The following is a 16244-nucleotide window of genomic DNA, read 5'->3' as shown; positions in this document are numbered from 1 at the left end:
CAAATGCGAGAGTGAAGAGTCAGGTTTTCAGGAGACATTTGAAGACGGAGAGCAATGAAGCAAGAAGGTGGGGTGGTTCCCCAGAGAACAGAGGCATGATGGCTGGCGGTAGTGAGGGGGGAGGGGATATGAATGTTAGTTCAGATGTGGAAGACAGAATAAAATCTGGGATGTAGGGTCAAAGGAGGTTGAAGAGTTAGGAAGGTGCAAGGTCATAACGGAATTTATTTGATATTAAACCAAGTGATTCCCACCTAGTGAAGAATTTCCACTTCTAGATTTTCAGTATTAGGCTTGTGTTTCATCATTCACTCACCTCTATTTGAGAAGGCCCTTATTACACAATCCTCAAATTAGGCCAATTATTACCCACTTTAGGATTAGCCGTGTTTCTGGATTATCGATCTCCCGTGGCCTTGCACTCCACCTGCTGGCCAGTTGAAGTAAGATGAGCTTTAGATGTTTTAACATAGGTGACATATCAAAGATAAGAGGTTTTGTGGCACAGTGGATAGTGACCCTGCCTCTAAGCTAGAGGCTTTGAGTTCAACTCCCACTTGATGGCTAGGGCAGGTATTTTTTTTAAAGTGGCCAAATAGGTTGAATATCAATCTGTAAATCTTTCTAATAAACCTGATGGCAGGCAGCAAGAGTGGGAGAGCCTCCTGGTCAGCCACACTGCAGAAGACAATGGCAAATCATGACAGTACTTTGCCAGCACAATCATGGACCAACATAAATTATCATGGATGCCAGTGCCCTCTTAGGGCATGGTACCTAAAGAGAAATGTTAAAGGGAAAAGGATGATGGCCTGATAAATGGTGTGTTACTCACAAGGGCATTTTTTTTTGCTGGTTTTTAATCTGTAGGCGATTCTCTCCCACACATTAGGCCAGACAAGTAAAAGATAACTGGTCTAATTCTTTGAATGACTTATGAACTAGGTTTACAACACAGTTAATCATCTGAACTAACTCTGGGAAGAAAAGGTTGACAGATTCCTCAGAAAATTGCTGCCAATTTGAGTGTTATGGAGTGAGTTTGAGAGGCCAGGAGCTGCAAATCTTCCCTCAAGGGCTTGGACAGTGGAGGCTTACAACCTAGAGACCCTCGTCCCTCACTATAAAGAAGCATCTGGTGTATCAGGCATGGAAAAAGAGCAGGCAACACCAATTTCCACCACAGACACATTCAGAGCCTTCACAATGTACAACCTGGTGAGATCCAGGCTCAGCTGACTCTCAGTAGTCCATCAGTGAAATCCTGCAGTCAACCAACACAAGTTGCTGGTTTAGTATCATGCATCAAAATCGAAGTCTTGGGGCAGTACTTGTTATCTCAAGCACTAATGTTAACATACATAATGGAGGAAATAGATGCCATGCATTTCATAGAATCATAGAATAATATTGTACAGAAAGAGGCCATTCGGTCTATTGTGCCTGTACTGTCTCTTTGGTAGAGCAAACCAATTAATCCTATTCCCTACTCTTTCCCCATGGCCTTGTCATTTTGTTCCCTTCAAATATATATCCAGTTCTCTCTTAAATGTTACTTTTGAACCTACTTCTGCCAACTTTTTGGGCATTGCATTCTGGATCATGCTAATTTACTGCCTATTCCACATAGTCCATTTTTAGCAACCTAAATGCCCTCACTAAGAAAACATCATGAATGTATTCCCAGGTCACTGCTCATTATGAGGGGCGTGGGAATAGTGTAGCTTAATTCAGCTTCTTAACTTTACTTCTCTCACTATGAACTCTTAAAAAATGGGAATAGGGTTTATCATTTTACAAAACCAAAGTGTTAATTGTGAAGAGCAGGGGTTCTGGGCTGGTGTGCCTATGGGCTGTAAATGAATTGCTGCTGTGTCAATAAAACCAAGTTGGGAGTATAAGAAAGGGAGATTTCCCCTGCTCACTGTGTGTTGTGATATCAACTCAACTTATTCCTGAAGGGCTTATCTTATGAAGAAAGGTTGGACAGATTGGGCCTATACCCATTGGAGTTTAGGAAAATGAGAGGTGATCCTATTGAAACATATAAGACCCTGAGGGGACTTAATAAGGTAGATTCTGTGTGGACGTTTCCACTTGTGGGGGAGACTAGAACCAGGGGACACAGTTTAAGAATAAGCGGTCTCCCTTATAAGACAGAGATAAGGATAATTTTATTCTCTCAGTGGGTCATTAGTCTGTGAAATTCTTTTCCCCAGAGAGCAGTTGAATTTATTCAAGGCAGAGTTAGACAGGTTTTTGATAGACAAAGGAGTCAAGGGTTATGGGGGGGCAGACAGGAAAGTGGAGTTGAGACCACAGCATGATCTTACTGAATAGGCCGAATGGCCTACTCCTGCTCCTATGTTCCATGCTCCTATAAATAAATGTGCTTTCAATTTTGCCAGAAACATGCCTCAGAGGAATTTTTCTCCTAATATATTCTTTTGCTGGACCAATTATTTTCAATAAAATTGCTTTTAGCAAGCAATTTTCTGTTTGCCTCGCACTTCACTGACCTTCCCTGTCTCCAACCCAAATACTCTCTCCTCTTCCTCCCTTTCATTCCTGATAGCAATGGTTCATGCTGCAGAATCTTCCAAAAACTCTCAAGTCGAATATATTACCATGGAAACACAATGAGCATGTAACTGTTACATTCTTTTACAAGACTCATTGCTCAAACACAATAAATTATTTATCTGTGTGAGACAAGATACATCTTTGTGAATGAAAAATCTCTGGCTTGCTCTTCACTATTCATTTAGTGATGGAAGGGGAGAGGAACAATGTTCTGACATGTAGTGAATTATTTACAGTAATATGATAGCGGGGCTGGAATCCAAGGGCTATCTTGATGTCAGTCTAAGGTTTGCAGTTCAGCTGATCAATGACAGTGTGGCTGCGTTAAATAAACGGCCAGGCTGACTGACATCAAGACAAGTCTTGGGAGCTGCAAGAACCTGGATCTTCTTCACTGAGAGCAGCACTGACTTGGTATGTGTAACTCACAGATGGACAAGGAGCTGGGCAATCATGACCATCTCTTCAGTGAGCAAGACTTAGATGCGATCACCAGCAAGATCAGTGACCTAGGCAAATGGAGAGATATCTTCAGTCAACAAGGGTAAAGCAACCTTTTATTTTCTCTTTCACAACTGATTATCTCCAGTTTCTGGAAAACACCTTCTCCTCTGAAGTATATCCATGTCTTTTGCCTTTTTCTTGTTCACGTGTTGCTACCCAACAATATCACCCATAGATTGGGAGTCAACTTCCATACATATGAGATTAACGCTCAACACGAACTTTCCGCTCATGCCTTCAGTTCCACAACCACCTCTGTGTTCTCAGAACAGCCGGTCATGGATGACCAAAGCCATTCCTATTCAGCTGCTGCTCACCCCTTACCCTTGCCCCTGACTCCTTCCTCCTCCTCCATGGTTCTTCACTCGAGTTGACCTTCGTGCACCTCTGAACCCCAATCTATGCATTACCTAGATCACTTCCCCGTCTCTTCTCCTACCCAAACATCAGCCCTCCTCACTGGGGAATCTCTTACCCACACTATTGTTAGTTCCATACTTGATCTTCACCAAACCCCTTACCTCTAGTTGCCAAAGCTCTACTCTGCATAAGTATCAATTTGCCCATAATTTCATAATTCTGTTCTATGCTAAGTGTTCATTCTTGCCAGCTTTCATTAGATTCCTGTCCACCAACACAAAGAGTTCAAAATCTTCATGCTTATTTACAAGTCCCTCAATTGCCTAGCCCAAGTGACCTCTGCAACCTTCTCCAGCCCTATTTTCCAACCTGCCCTCTGACTCTGGCTTTCTGTGCATGCCCTCATCACACCTTACTCCCATTCCAAAACCCTTCAGTTATCTCAGCCCTTTGGATTTCCCTCCCTAAGCCACTTGGCCACACTATTTTTCTCCCAACATTAAAATCTTCCTCAGGATTTGCCTCTACACCGCCTTTCTCATCATCGCCCTTAATTCTTCCACTGTTACCTGATGTACGTTGCATTTCTGTGAAATGTTTTGCAATGTTTACTGTTAAAAGATGCTGCAGGAATGCTGTCTGCAGAAAATTTCATAGATCTCAGTCAAATGAAGATATGTCATCAGCAAGAATGGATTATGACAAATTCCCTCATTTAATAACGCTTAATGCTTTGTAAAGCCTGTCTACAAAAAGCTTGAATATCTGGGAGGCTATCCAGCACAGCTCTTACACTTCTGTTCAGGATACAAGAAAAGGCTTAGTCATCTGATAAATGATCCTCCTCTCAACTCTAGCCTCCATTGCAACCTTTTCAGTCTCTATCCACATTATGGTCATAACGATTCTCCCCTTGTGTTCCTTTGAGACATTAAATACAGCATCCACTGAGCTCTGCCACTTTCAGCTCTTCATCCACTGAGTTCTTCCTCACTGAGCTCTTCATCCGGTCTTCTACGTTCAGCTCTTCCTCCACTGAGCTCTTCATCGCTGAGCTCTTCTTCGCTGAGCCCTTCCTCACTGCATCTTCATTCATAGATGATTGACCTGGGAGAGGTGGGAAAGAACTTCCTCCCCCACTGTTCAGACTGGGGGTAGAAAACTCCTCCAATTAGAAATAATTGATTTTGCCTTAGTCAAGGACAGCGTACTATCCCCCATTTCCTTCACGCCACTATTGGTGCACATGCCTTTGGTTGTCCAGGGCTGAAACGCTGGAACTTCCATCGCAAACCTCTCCACCTCACCAACCTCCCTCACCTCCTTAAGACACACTTTAAAACTTAAATCTTTGACCAAACTTTTGGTCACCTTTCTTCACGCCTCCTTCTGTGGCTCGATGTCACTTTTGGTTGGATTACACTCCTCTGAAGAATCTCCGGATGTGTTAAAAGTTAAAGGTGCTATATAAGGTCAGAAGTGGGGATGTTCGCTGATGATTGCACAATGTTCAGCATCATCCGCAATTCCTCAGATACTGAAGCAGTCCATATCCAAATGCAGCAAGACCTGGACAATATCCAGGCTTGGGCTGACAAGTAGCAAGTAACATTCACGCCACACAAGTGTCAGGCAATGACCATCTCCAACAAGAGAGAATCCAACCATCGCCCCTTGACGTGAAATGGCATTACCATTGCTGAATCCCTCACTATCAACATCCTGGGGGTTACCATTGACCAAACCCATGACCACTACCATCCACAAGGACAAGGGCAGCAAATACATGGGAACACCACCACCTGGAAGTTTCCCTCCAAGCCACTCACCATCCTGACTTGGAAATATATCGCTGTTCCTTCACTGTCGCTAGGTCAAAATCCTGGAACTCCCTTGCTAACAGCACTGTGGGTGTACCTACACCACATGGACTGCAGGGATTCAAAAAGGCAGCTCACCACCACCTCATCAACGGCAAATAGGGATGGGCAATAAATGCTGGCCTAGCCAGCAACACCCACATCCCGTAAATGAATAAAAAATATATATAATTCCTATATAGACAGATTTTTAATTAGTAACGGGTTGAAAGGTTATGGGGAGAGGGTGGGAAATTGGAGTTGAGGCCGAAATGAGATCAGCCATGATCGTATTGAATGGCGGGGCAGGCTCGAGGGGCTGAATTGCCGACTCCTGCTCCTAGTTCTTATTTCTTATGTTCTTATATAGTAAATTCCTTAGAGACTGGCTGCCGGTCATCACTGATTCAGGAGCAGAAAGTTTTGACTGCAGATGCAGCTAACAGTTAAGAAGGTATGTTGGCATTCATTGCGAGAGGACTAGAGTACAGGAACAAGGATGTCTTGCTGCAGCTGTACAGGGCCTTGGTGAGACCACATCTGTGTGCAATTTTGGTTTCCTTACCTGAGAAAGGATATACTTGCCATCGAGGGGGTGCAGCAAAGGTTCACCAGACTGATTCCTGGGATTGTTGGATTGGCTTTTGAGGAGAGGTTGGCCCACTAGGCCTATATTCACTGGAGTTTAAGAAGAATGAGAGGGGATCTCATTGAAGTGTATAAAATTATGACAGGGATGGACGGACTGGATGCAGGGACAATATTTCCTCTGTTGGGGCGGGGGGAATCTAAAACAAGGAGTTGCAGTCTTAAGATATGGGGTAGGCCATTGAGGACTGAGATGAGGAGAAACTTCTTCACCCAGAGGGTGGTGAACCTGTGGAATTCTGTGCCACAGAAGCCTGTGGAGGCAAAGTCACTGAATATATTTAAGAAGGAAATAGATAGAGCTCTGGGGTATGGGGAAAAAGCAGGAGTATGGCGTTGAGATAGAGGATCAGCCATGATCCTACTAAACGGCAGAGCAGGCTCGAAGGGCCAAATGGCCTACTCTTGCTTCTACTTTCTATGTTTCTATGGGGGGAATTTTCTCTCCGTTGGGGGATGGGTTGGGCGGGAGCAGGCGCGGGCGGGTGCGCAGCCAATTGGCGCCCCAGATCGGCTGGGCGCCGCCATTTTGCATGGGCGGCATAATTAAGGTCCGCCCAGCGTGACGCGCGCCCGGAAGCACTGAGCGCTCCCTTTGCGGGCGGGGGATGTGGGGGGAGGAGGTTTGCCTGAGCTGGGGAGTGTGCTCTGTCGCACATGCGTGCAAAAGAGCACAGAAATTTCCCTGAGGTGCCTCAGGGAGATTACTTTCACTGATAAAACATTGAATAAAGGTAAAAAAAATTTTAAAGGATATGTCCCCTCATGTGAAACTGTCATTAAATTTATTAAAACTTTTTCAAACAGTTTAATAACGTTCATGAAACCTCGTCCCGCCTGTGGATGAGGTTCCATGAAAAATGCGAAGGCCGCCTGGGCTCTTCGCCTGCCCCCCCGCCAACCTTAAGGTTGGACGGGCAGCTCAGCTAATTGCTTTATTGGCTTTTTGAACGGCCTTAATAGGCCTTTGATAGTTCGGCAGACATGCAGCTGAGTTGGCTGTGCGCCCACCGAACTGAAAATCTAAATGACGCATGGTGACATCGGAACGCACGCCCAACGTCACCGCGCGTCATTTTACACCTCGGCGAGTGGGCCCCACCCCCGCACACCGACCCGAAAACTCTACCCTATGTTTTGCCTTGATATTTACTGGGGCCAGATTTCAGAGCAGGGAGGAAAATTGGGAGGGTTTATTGGGCCCTGTCTTCTGCCACTGTTTTACGCAGCTTAGCAGGCTGGGCTCAGGCCAGAGGGACCATTAGTATTGGTCGGGCCAAGGATGGTAACAGTAAGCCTCCAGGCTCAATTTGCTTCTAATTTCAGTGTATCTGGGTGGTACAACGTAGAAAAACTCCTGCCATAGTGCCATGTTTTCAAATTCCTTGTCCTCATACTTGCATCCACTCATCCTGGTTACAATAGCTTTTATTGTAATGTTACATCAATCACCATGACTGTGTCCACGAGTGAGTGCATTAGTACAATGGAGTCTCTTGACTGATAACTTACATACTTCTGAGTCCTTCTGAGTGTGTAGCGGAATGATTATGTTACTGGACTAGTGGCCTGGATCCCTGTCAGCTGGGGAATTTAAATTCAGTTAATTAAATAAATCTGAAATAAAAAGCTATTATCAGTAACGGTGGCCATGAAGCTTGAACATAAAACCTCATCTGGTTCACTAATGTCCTTCAGGTGAGGAAACTTGTTATGATTATCCAGTTTGGCTTCAATGCGGTTGATTCTTAACTGCTCTCCGAAATGGCCCAGCAAGCTACTCAGTTATGTTCAAGGAGACGGCTCACTACCACCTTCTCGAGGGCAATTTAGGGATGGGCAGTAAACGCTGGCTGTGCCAACGACGCCCCCCCCCCAACCTGTGAATGAACAAAAAAAAACTGATTACGACGATGGAGGGTTTCTGCAATGTTCACAGGATCACAAGAAATCCTTCAGCTTGATTCGTTTTGTAGCACCTTTGTTCTGAATTAAGTGGCTGTGCTTTAAGCCCCGCTTAAGCAGACTGATGGTTCAATGCAGCACTGGGGGAGTGCGGCATTGTCACGAGTGCTGACTGTCAGATGGGACATTAAACCTAGGTCCAAGGTTGGCTGTAAAAGATCCCCATGGCCCAATTTGTGGGAAAGCAGGGAGTTCCTGCTGACCAACGTTCCCCATTCGCCCAACGGCAACAAACAATAATATTTTCTTCGTTTAAAGAACGGCTTTGATTCTGCTCTCTTCTTCCTGCTGCCAATCGGGTGGAGATAGTGTGGGAGGAATCGCTGAAAAAATATCGCAGCTTTTGATTCTAAATTGTAATATCCGTTTTGGTTTTGATTTACAGATTACAATTCAAGGACACAGTTGTGAAGGTAAGTGATTGAAGTAATTGGAATTCAAACATAGAAAATAGAAAGAAAGTGCAGAAGGAGGCCATTTGGTTCATTATGACCATGTTGGCCAAAAAAGAGCTTTCCAGTCTGATCCCACTTCCCAGTGCTTTGTCCATGGCCCTGTGGTTAGGGCACTTCAAGTACATATCCAATCTTTTTTAAATGTGCTGAGGGTTTTTGTATATACCACTTCCGGGTATTAGAAAGAATGAGGTAGAATACATTGTTCCCACTCTCTAGGGCAAGGGTTGAAGTCATGATGCTTCTCGGCGCCTCTGTGGCTTGCTTCTACTTTGCTTATAGTTTTTGACAGACTTGCTGTTCGCTTTGTCTCTGGATTCCCACTCAAGCCCTGCCCAACTCTGGCCTGGGATCAGGTGCTGTTTCCCTCAATGTTCTTGCAGCACAACAAAAGTGGGTAAAGGAACAATAGTTGGAGGCCATTAAGTGGATATTAACAAGGACTACTGGTCTTATTGTTTTTATTTTGTCCCTTAATTCTTTCGCTGTGCACAAGTCTTCACTTGGCGATTGTCCACAATGGAATGGGTAAAAAAAACTCACGATCTAAGGAATCACAAGCATACAAACATACAAACTTGGAGTAGGAGGTAGGCCATTTGGCCCTTTGAGTCTTCCCCACCATTCAATTAGATCCAGGATGATCTGACTGTAGCCCACCCACCACCCCCCCCAACCCCCACCTACTCCCGATAACCATTCACCCCCTTACTTATCAAGAATCCATCTACCTCTGCCTTAAAAATATTCAAAGACTTTGAGGAAGAGAGTTCTAAAGGCTCACAACCCTCTGAGAGAAAATATTTTCCCTCATCTTTCTCTTAAATGAGCGACCCCTTATTTTTAAACAGTGACCCCCTAGATTCACCCACAAGGGGAAACATCCTCTCCACATCCACCCTGTCAAGGCCCCTCAGGATCTTATATGTTTCAATCAAGTCACCTCTCACTGTTCTGAACTCCAGTGGATACAAGCCTAGTCTGTCCAACCTTTCCACATAAGACAACCCACCCATTCCTGGTATTAGTCTAGTAAACCTTCTCTGAAATGCTTCCACTGCATTTACATCCTTCCTTAAATAAGGAGACCAATACTGAACACAACATTCCAGACGTGGTCCCAACAATGCTCTGTATAACTGAGTCATAACCTCCCTAATTTTGTATTCAATTCTCCTCGCAGGAAATGATAACATTATTAGCTTTAATTACTTATTGTACTTGCACACTAACCTTCTGCGATTCATGCACCAGGACACCCAGATCCCTCTGAATGTCAGGGCTCTGCAGTTGTCACCGTTTAGATAATAAGCTTCTTTTTTATTCTTCCTGCCAAAATGTACAATTTTACATTTTCGCACATTATACTCCATTTGCCAGATTTTTGCCCACTCACTTAACTTATCTATATCTCTTTGTAGCCTCCTTATGTCCTCTTCACAAGTTACTTTACCACCTATCTCTGTGTCATCAGCAAATTTAGTAACCATATCTTTGGTCCCTTCGCCTGAGTCATTTATATAAATTATAAAAAGTTGAGGCCCCAGCACTGATCCCTGTGGCACACCATTCGTTATATCTTGCTAACTGGAAAATGATACATTTATGCCTACTCTCTGTTTCCTGTTAGCTAGCCTATCTTCTATCCATGCCAATATGTTACCCCAACACCACGAGCTTTTATTTTCTGCAATTAGCTTTGATGTGGCACCTTATCAAATGCTTTCTGGAAATCTAAGTACAGTACATCTATCGGTTCACCTTTATTCACAGCACATATTACTTCTTCAAAGAACTCCAATAAATTGGTTAAACATGATTTCTCTTTCACAAAACCATGTTGACTCTGCCTGATTATTCTGAATTTTTCCAAGTGCCCTGCTATAACGTCGTTAATAATAGCTTCTAACATTTTCCCTAAGATAGATATAGCTAACTGGTCTTTAATTTCCTGCTTTCCGTCTTCGTCCCTTATTGAGTAAAGGAATTACATTCACTATTTTCCAATCTAATGGAACCTTCCCTGAATCTAGGGAATTTTGGAAAATTAAAACCAACGATCTCACTAGCCACTTCCTTTAAGACCCTAAGATGAAGTCCATCAGGACCCAGGGACTTGTCAGCCCGCAGCCCCAACAATTTGTTCAGCACCACTTCCCTGGGAGAGAATATTCCCCCCATCGGAGGGGGGTTGTGCAGGGGCGGGTGCAGGCGGTCGCAGACCCGATCGGCGCCCCCAATCAGGTCCACACCACCATTTTACATGGGCGGGCCAATTAAGGCCCGCCCAGCATGACGTGCACCCGGAAGTGCTGTGCGCTCCCTGTGCGGGTGGAGGGGGGGTGGGGTTCCCTGAGTCGGAAGTGTGCTCTTTCGCGCACGCACGTGAAAGAGTGCAGAAATCTCCCTGAGGCACAGAGGTGCAATAAGTTTTAAGTTTTAAAAATTTTAATAAAGAAAAAAAATTTAAGACACGTCCCCTCATGTGACAGTGTCACATGAACTTTAGTGGAAAAATTGATTAATTTATAAACCCTTCGTGAAACCTCATCCCGCCCATGGATGAGGTTCCATGAAAAATGTGAAGGCCGCCTGGGCTCCTTGCCTGCCCCCGGCCAACCTTAAGGTTGGATGGGCAGCTTCATCAATAGCCTTAATTAGTTACTTAATGGCCTTAACAGGTCTTTGACAGTTTGGGGGGCCCCGCCCCTGCTCACCGAGCCGAAGATTCTCCTCCTGGTGATTGTAATTTTCTTGAGTTCCTCCCCCACTTCCATTTCCTGATTTACAGCTATTTCTGGGATGTTACTTGTATCCCCAGATTGTTGCAAAATACTTGTTCAATTCATTTGCCATCTCTTTAATTTCCCTTATGAATTCCCCAGACTCATTTTCTATAGTTCCAATGCTCACTTTGTTGACTCTTCTTTATTAAATATCAATAGAAACTCTTGCTATCTGTTTTTATATTTCTAGCTAGCTTTCTCTTGTAATCTGATTTTTCCCTCCTTATCAATCTTTTGGTCATTCTTTGCTTTTATTTTTTATATTCTGTCCAATTTTCTGACCTGCCACCCACCTTTGTACATCTTTGCACAAACACAGACTCGTGTCCCATTGATGTGCAATGCAACATGTTGTAACTCTGCAAAGCCTGCCATCCATTTTGTTCTGGCCTAGCTGGCACAGGCCCAAATTCAAATCTCAAACTTTGAGATTCCTGGGCCACTTATGAGGGAGAAGTGTTGGATTTGGTTTCCCGTTGCCTGCCTCACAGTTTTTAACTTCAGAGTTTGTCTCCATTGTGAGCTGAAGCTAAGGATATTCATTAACCTTTATGTTTGGGCGAAGAGAGAGGGGGGGGGCATTGCAAGGGCACTCCCACCCATCAGACGCAATTAAGTCCTGTTGGATGTCAGTCCAGTATTCAGACTTTGACATTCCAGCCTCCACTGACTAGTCTGGGGTGGGGGTGGGGGTGGGGGAGGGAGGACCCAAACCCAAAACTCCTGAGTCCGATTCAAAACTGCTCTCAGAGAGCCAGTGGACACTCACTCCAAATGTACACCCTGTAAATAAGGACAATATTCTAATCTCCACTTGCTGGTTCTGTACACAACTGGGCTCAAACCCTTCACCTCCTGTCTCAGAGGCTGGAATGCTACTGCAAATCCAAAGAATCACTTCCTGGGAAGTGTAGCCCTCTATAAGATTCAGTAAATGACTGGGCTAGAGACTTTCACTCTAAATTGAGAGGTAATGGGCATTTGCTGACAGTGTTAAATGAAGTAGGTTGATATAAGGCTCTGGTGGAGCATAGACCATTGCGGCCAAATGGCCTGTTTCAGTGCTGCAAACTCTATATCATTCTACGGTTTGGAGTAAGCTATGAATAATAGAAATGGAAACTGGCAGTAATGGTTTGGCAGACTACGCTATTACCAATAACTCTGCTCATGTTAAATTGCTTACTGAGGAATTGCTTCGTGCCCACCAGTTAAACTACCATTCTGGATCTACCTACAAGCAAAATGATGAATAAGTACAAAATGACAGTATTTGACGTGTACAATCCCATTGCAAGGTTTAAGACCCTGGGGTAACTTGGGTGACAAATGATTGACTTCAATGGGAATTAAAATGGGAAGGAGTGTAAAGCGAATGCTGATATACTATCATTTTTTTAAACTAGCTAATGTCAAAATTATTCGCTGCAAAACAAACTAATGGAAAATCCACACAGGTAGAGATTTTGTTTGCTTGATATGTAGTGCACACTCTGCATAAAAACACATCCTGCTCACCTAATTAAAAGAGAAAACAAGAGAGGCTTACATTTTATAGCACCATTGACAACCTCATGACTTCTCAAAAGTAATTCACAGCCAGTGAAGGGCTTTTGAAATGTAGTCACTGCTGTAGTGTATCAAACACAGCAACTAATATGTGCACAGCCGGCTCCCAGACACCCAGGAGAACTCTAAGATAAAAGCAAAAAACTGCGGATGCTGGAAATCCAAAACAAAAACAAAAATACCTGGAAAATCTCAGCAGGTCTGACAGCATCTGCGGAGATGAGCACATTTAATGTTTCGAGTCCGTATTACTCTTCAACAGAACTAAGGAATAATAGAAAAGAGGTGAAATATAGGCTGGTTTAAGGAGGGGGGTGGGACAGGTAAATCTGGATAGAGGGCCAGTGATAGGTGGAGATAACCAAAAGATGTCATAGACAAAAGGACAAAGAGGTGTTGAAGCTGGTGATATTATCTAAGGAATGTGATAAAAAGGTACAGATAGCCCTAGTGGGGGTGGGGCGGGGTGAAGGGATCGAAATAGGCTAAAAGGTAGAGATAAAACAATGGATGGAAATACATTTAAAAATAATGGAAATAGGTGGGAAAAGAAAAATCTATATAAATTATTGGAAAAAAGGGGGATCGGAAAGGGGGTGGGGATAGAGGAGAGAGTTCATGATCTAAAATTGTTGAACTCAATATTCAGTCCGGAAGGCTGTAAAGTGCCTAATCGCAAGATGAGGTGCTGTTCCTCCAGTTTGCGTTGAGCTTCACTGGAACAATGCAGCAGGCCAAGGACGGACATGTGGGCATGAGAGCAGGGTGGAGTGTTGAAATGGCAAGCGACAGGGAGGTCTGGGTCATGCATGCGGACAGACCGAAGGTGTTCTTTTCTATTTTTCCTTAGTTCTGTTGAAGAGTCATACGGACTCGAAACGTTAACTGTGTTCCTCTCCGCAGATGCTGTCAGACCTGCTGAGCTTTTCCAGGTATTTTTACCCAGGAGAACTCCCCTGGTCTTCTTCAAAATAGTGCCATGGAGTCTTTTATGTCCACTCAAGAGGGTAAATGAGACCTCGCCTGAAGACGGCATCTTTGACAGCGCAGCATTCCTCCTGCACTGCGCTAGGAGTGTCAGCAAAGATTGTGTGCTCAAGCCTCAATCTGGAGTGAAGTGTTTGGAGTCGGATACGGAAATATGAGGGGAGGGACAAGAAAATTAATTTTAACAACTTTTTAAAAAAAAATTAAAGATGACAAGACGACCTGTTTAAAGTGCACAAGCGAATCTCATGTCACTTGCACAGCATTCTGAATGTTTAGCATCAGTGATAAAATAGCCAATGAATTTCTTGCGGATTTTGGAAAGCTGAGTGGAATGTAAAGTATTTTGGATTGAAAACGCCTTGCGACATCTGGCATTTTTTTTTTTCTCTAGCCGTGGACCTGTCCATTAAAAATTCAGTTCTAAGGTTTCTCACCAGCCGAGGTGATGAGTGATTAGATCGGCTGCGGCTCAGATGCCTTCAGCTGGAGGGTTGCCCTCTTCCCATGGCACAGGATGGGAGGGGAGAGTCAAAGAATAAAGCATCTGTCTAGGTTTCACCTTTCACGCTGAAGCCCTTCATCCCCGAGCTGTGATTCCCTTTCACCCTTATCCATGGAATTGTGTAATGATGTGTTGCAAGCCAGAATAACAGCAGGTGTCTCAACACAGAATTACATTGAGATATTACAGGAGGAAGTTACGAAGAGCCAGAGTGTAAGTACGACTCTATCCTATTCGGTACGGCTGTTAACAATGAATTACCTTTTTTTTTGCTAATCTTTGTTGAAACCCACGTGAGATTGCGTTTTGCAAAACCAGCTATTATCATGTAAAAACTTAGATAAGATATAGAGATAAGATCTATTTTATTCTGCTCATACACAGAAGCATCAGGACAATCGCAAGGCTGAGGATGACAGTGAAGATGGAGCCGGGTCACCTCTGTCTGGCAATGTCAAGTCTCGTAGCCACTTCTCCACATTCAGTGTTCCCTACTCTGTCCCAAAAGAATTTGTTGTATCTTCAAACCTAGGCGGTCTGCCCATTACATTGGAGACAGCAGTGGTAAGCCTATCTGTTCAGTGCAATTTTCTTCAGTTGTGGCTGAAACTGTATCACATTTTAACAAAGGAATAATGAAATGTAATCTCTGCCTCAATGAAATATCACTTGATGCACAGCCTACAATAAGTGCTACCAGACAAAAGAGGAATGAGAGCCCATTGTATTCATGTTTCTCTTTAAGAATACTGTACGTCAAACCTAAATACTGGTTAATTATTCCTGACTCGCGTTCGCCTAAGAAAAGCCTACGTAAGTAGCTTAAATGTCATTTTAATGACAGTCCCTCAACAATGAAAATGTTATGACAATCGGACGTGCTTCTCTGATGGATGAGTAAGCAAGAGGACAAGCGCAGTGTGGAACTGTGCCACAGAGAACAAGAAGGGGTAAAATAATCTGAGATTTCTGTTCTTGGCCTTGGACACGGATGGTTTCTATAGTCAAACAGGTTGCAACATTCACTGTCCAGGATTATATGTGAATGAGGTAGTGGGGCGCCAGCCAGTGGATGCTGTCTCTCGGCAGGATTATGTGCCCTTGGAGCATGAGCAGAAGCATTTTTAAAGTCCACTGTTCTAGCAGTGGTACATAAGGTCATAAGAAATAGGTTCAGGAGGAGGGCATTCATCCCATCGAGCCTGCTCCGCCATTCAGTAAGGTCATGGCTGATCTGATTGTGGCCTCAACTCTACTTTCCTGCCTGTCCCCTCCTAACCCTTGACTCCCTTGTTAATCAAAAATCTCTTAACTCAGCCTTGAGTGTATTCAATGACCCAGCCTCTGCTGCTATCTGTAGAAGAGAATTCCAAAGACTGCCAACCCTCTGAGAGAAGAAATTCCTCCTCCTCTCCACATCTTTGTAGATAGTGATTCTAAGTTCCAGTTTGCCAAAGAAACCCCTCTGGGTTCAGTGGCGTTATTTGCCCCAGTATGGGGTCTGAGCAGCTTTCTGCTGTAATTGTTGATCCACCCTGCCCTGTATCTGTTTGTGAGAGTGGAACCCCTGGATACGAACATACATACAAACATACGAATTAGAAGCAGTAGGCCATTCGGTTCCTTGAGCCTGTTGCATCATTTGATAAGATCACGTCTGATCTGGTTGTGGTCTCAACTCCACCTTCCTGTCTGCCCGCCCCGCATCACTTGACTCCCTTGCATATCAAAAATCTACCGAACTCAGGTTTGAATATATTCAATGCCCCGGCTTCGAATGGTCTTAGAGGAAGTGGCTAACAACCCTCCAGAAGAAAAAAATTCTCTTCATCTCCATCCTAAATGGGAGACCCCTTATTCTTAAACTGTGTCCCCTAGTTCTGGTCTCACTCATAAGTGGAAACATCCTCCCAGCATCTACCCTGTTAAGTCACCTGAGGATAAGATCGCTTCTCATTCTTCTAAACGCCAGTGGGTATAGGCCCAGCCTGTTCAACCTTGACAATAGACAATAGACCCCCAA

At 44.1% G+C, this 16244-nt stretch overlaps 1 protein-coding gene across 1 annotated transcript in view; it reads left to right on the top strand.

The window, feature by feature from the left end:
• Positions 1–3014: 3014 nt before the first annotated feature.
• Positions 3015–16244, top strand: part of mindy4b (MINDY family member 4B) — a 46534-nt gene continuing 33304 nt past the window's right edge. The window contains exons 1-3 of the mRNA XM_078564455.1: positions 3015–3127; positions 8305–8332; positions 14606–14785. Coding sequence (XP_078420581.1) covers positions 3015–3127; positions 8305–8332; positions 14606–14785 — 321 coding nt within the window. The remainder of the gene's footprint in view (positions 3128–8304; positions 8333–14605; positions 14786–16244) is intronic.

This window comes from Cetorhinus maximus, chromosome 19 (genome assembly GCF_964194155.1).
Source record: "Cetorhinus maximus chromosome 19, sCetMax3.hap1.1, whole genome shotgun sequence".
Taxonomy (NCBI): Eukaryota; Metazoa; Chordata; class Chondrichthyes; order Lamniformes; family Cetorhinidae; genus Cetorhinus; species Cetorhinus maximus.
This window is presented reverse-complemented; position numbering and strand designations above follow the sequence as displayed.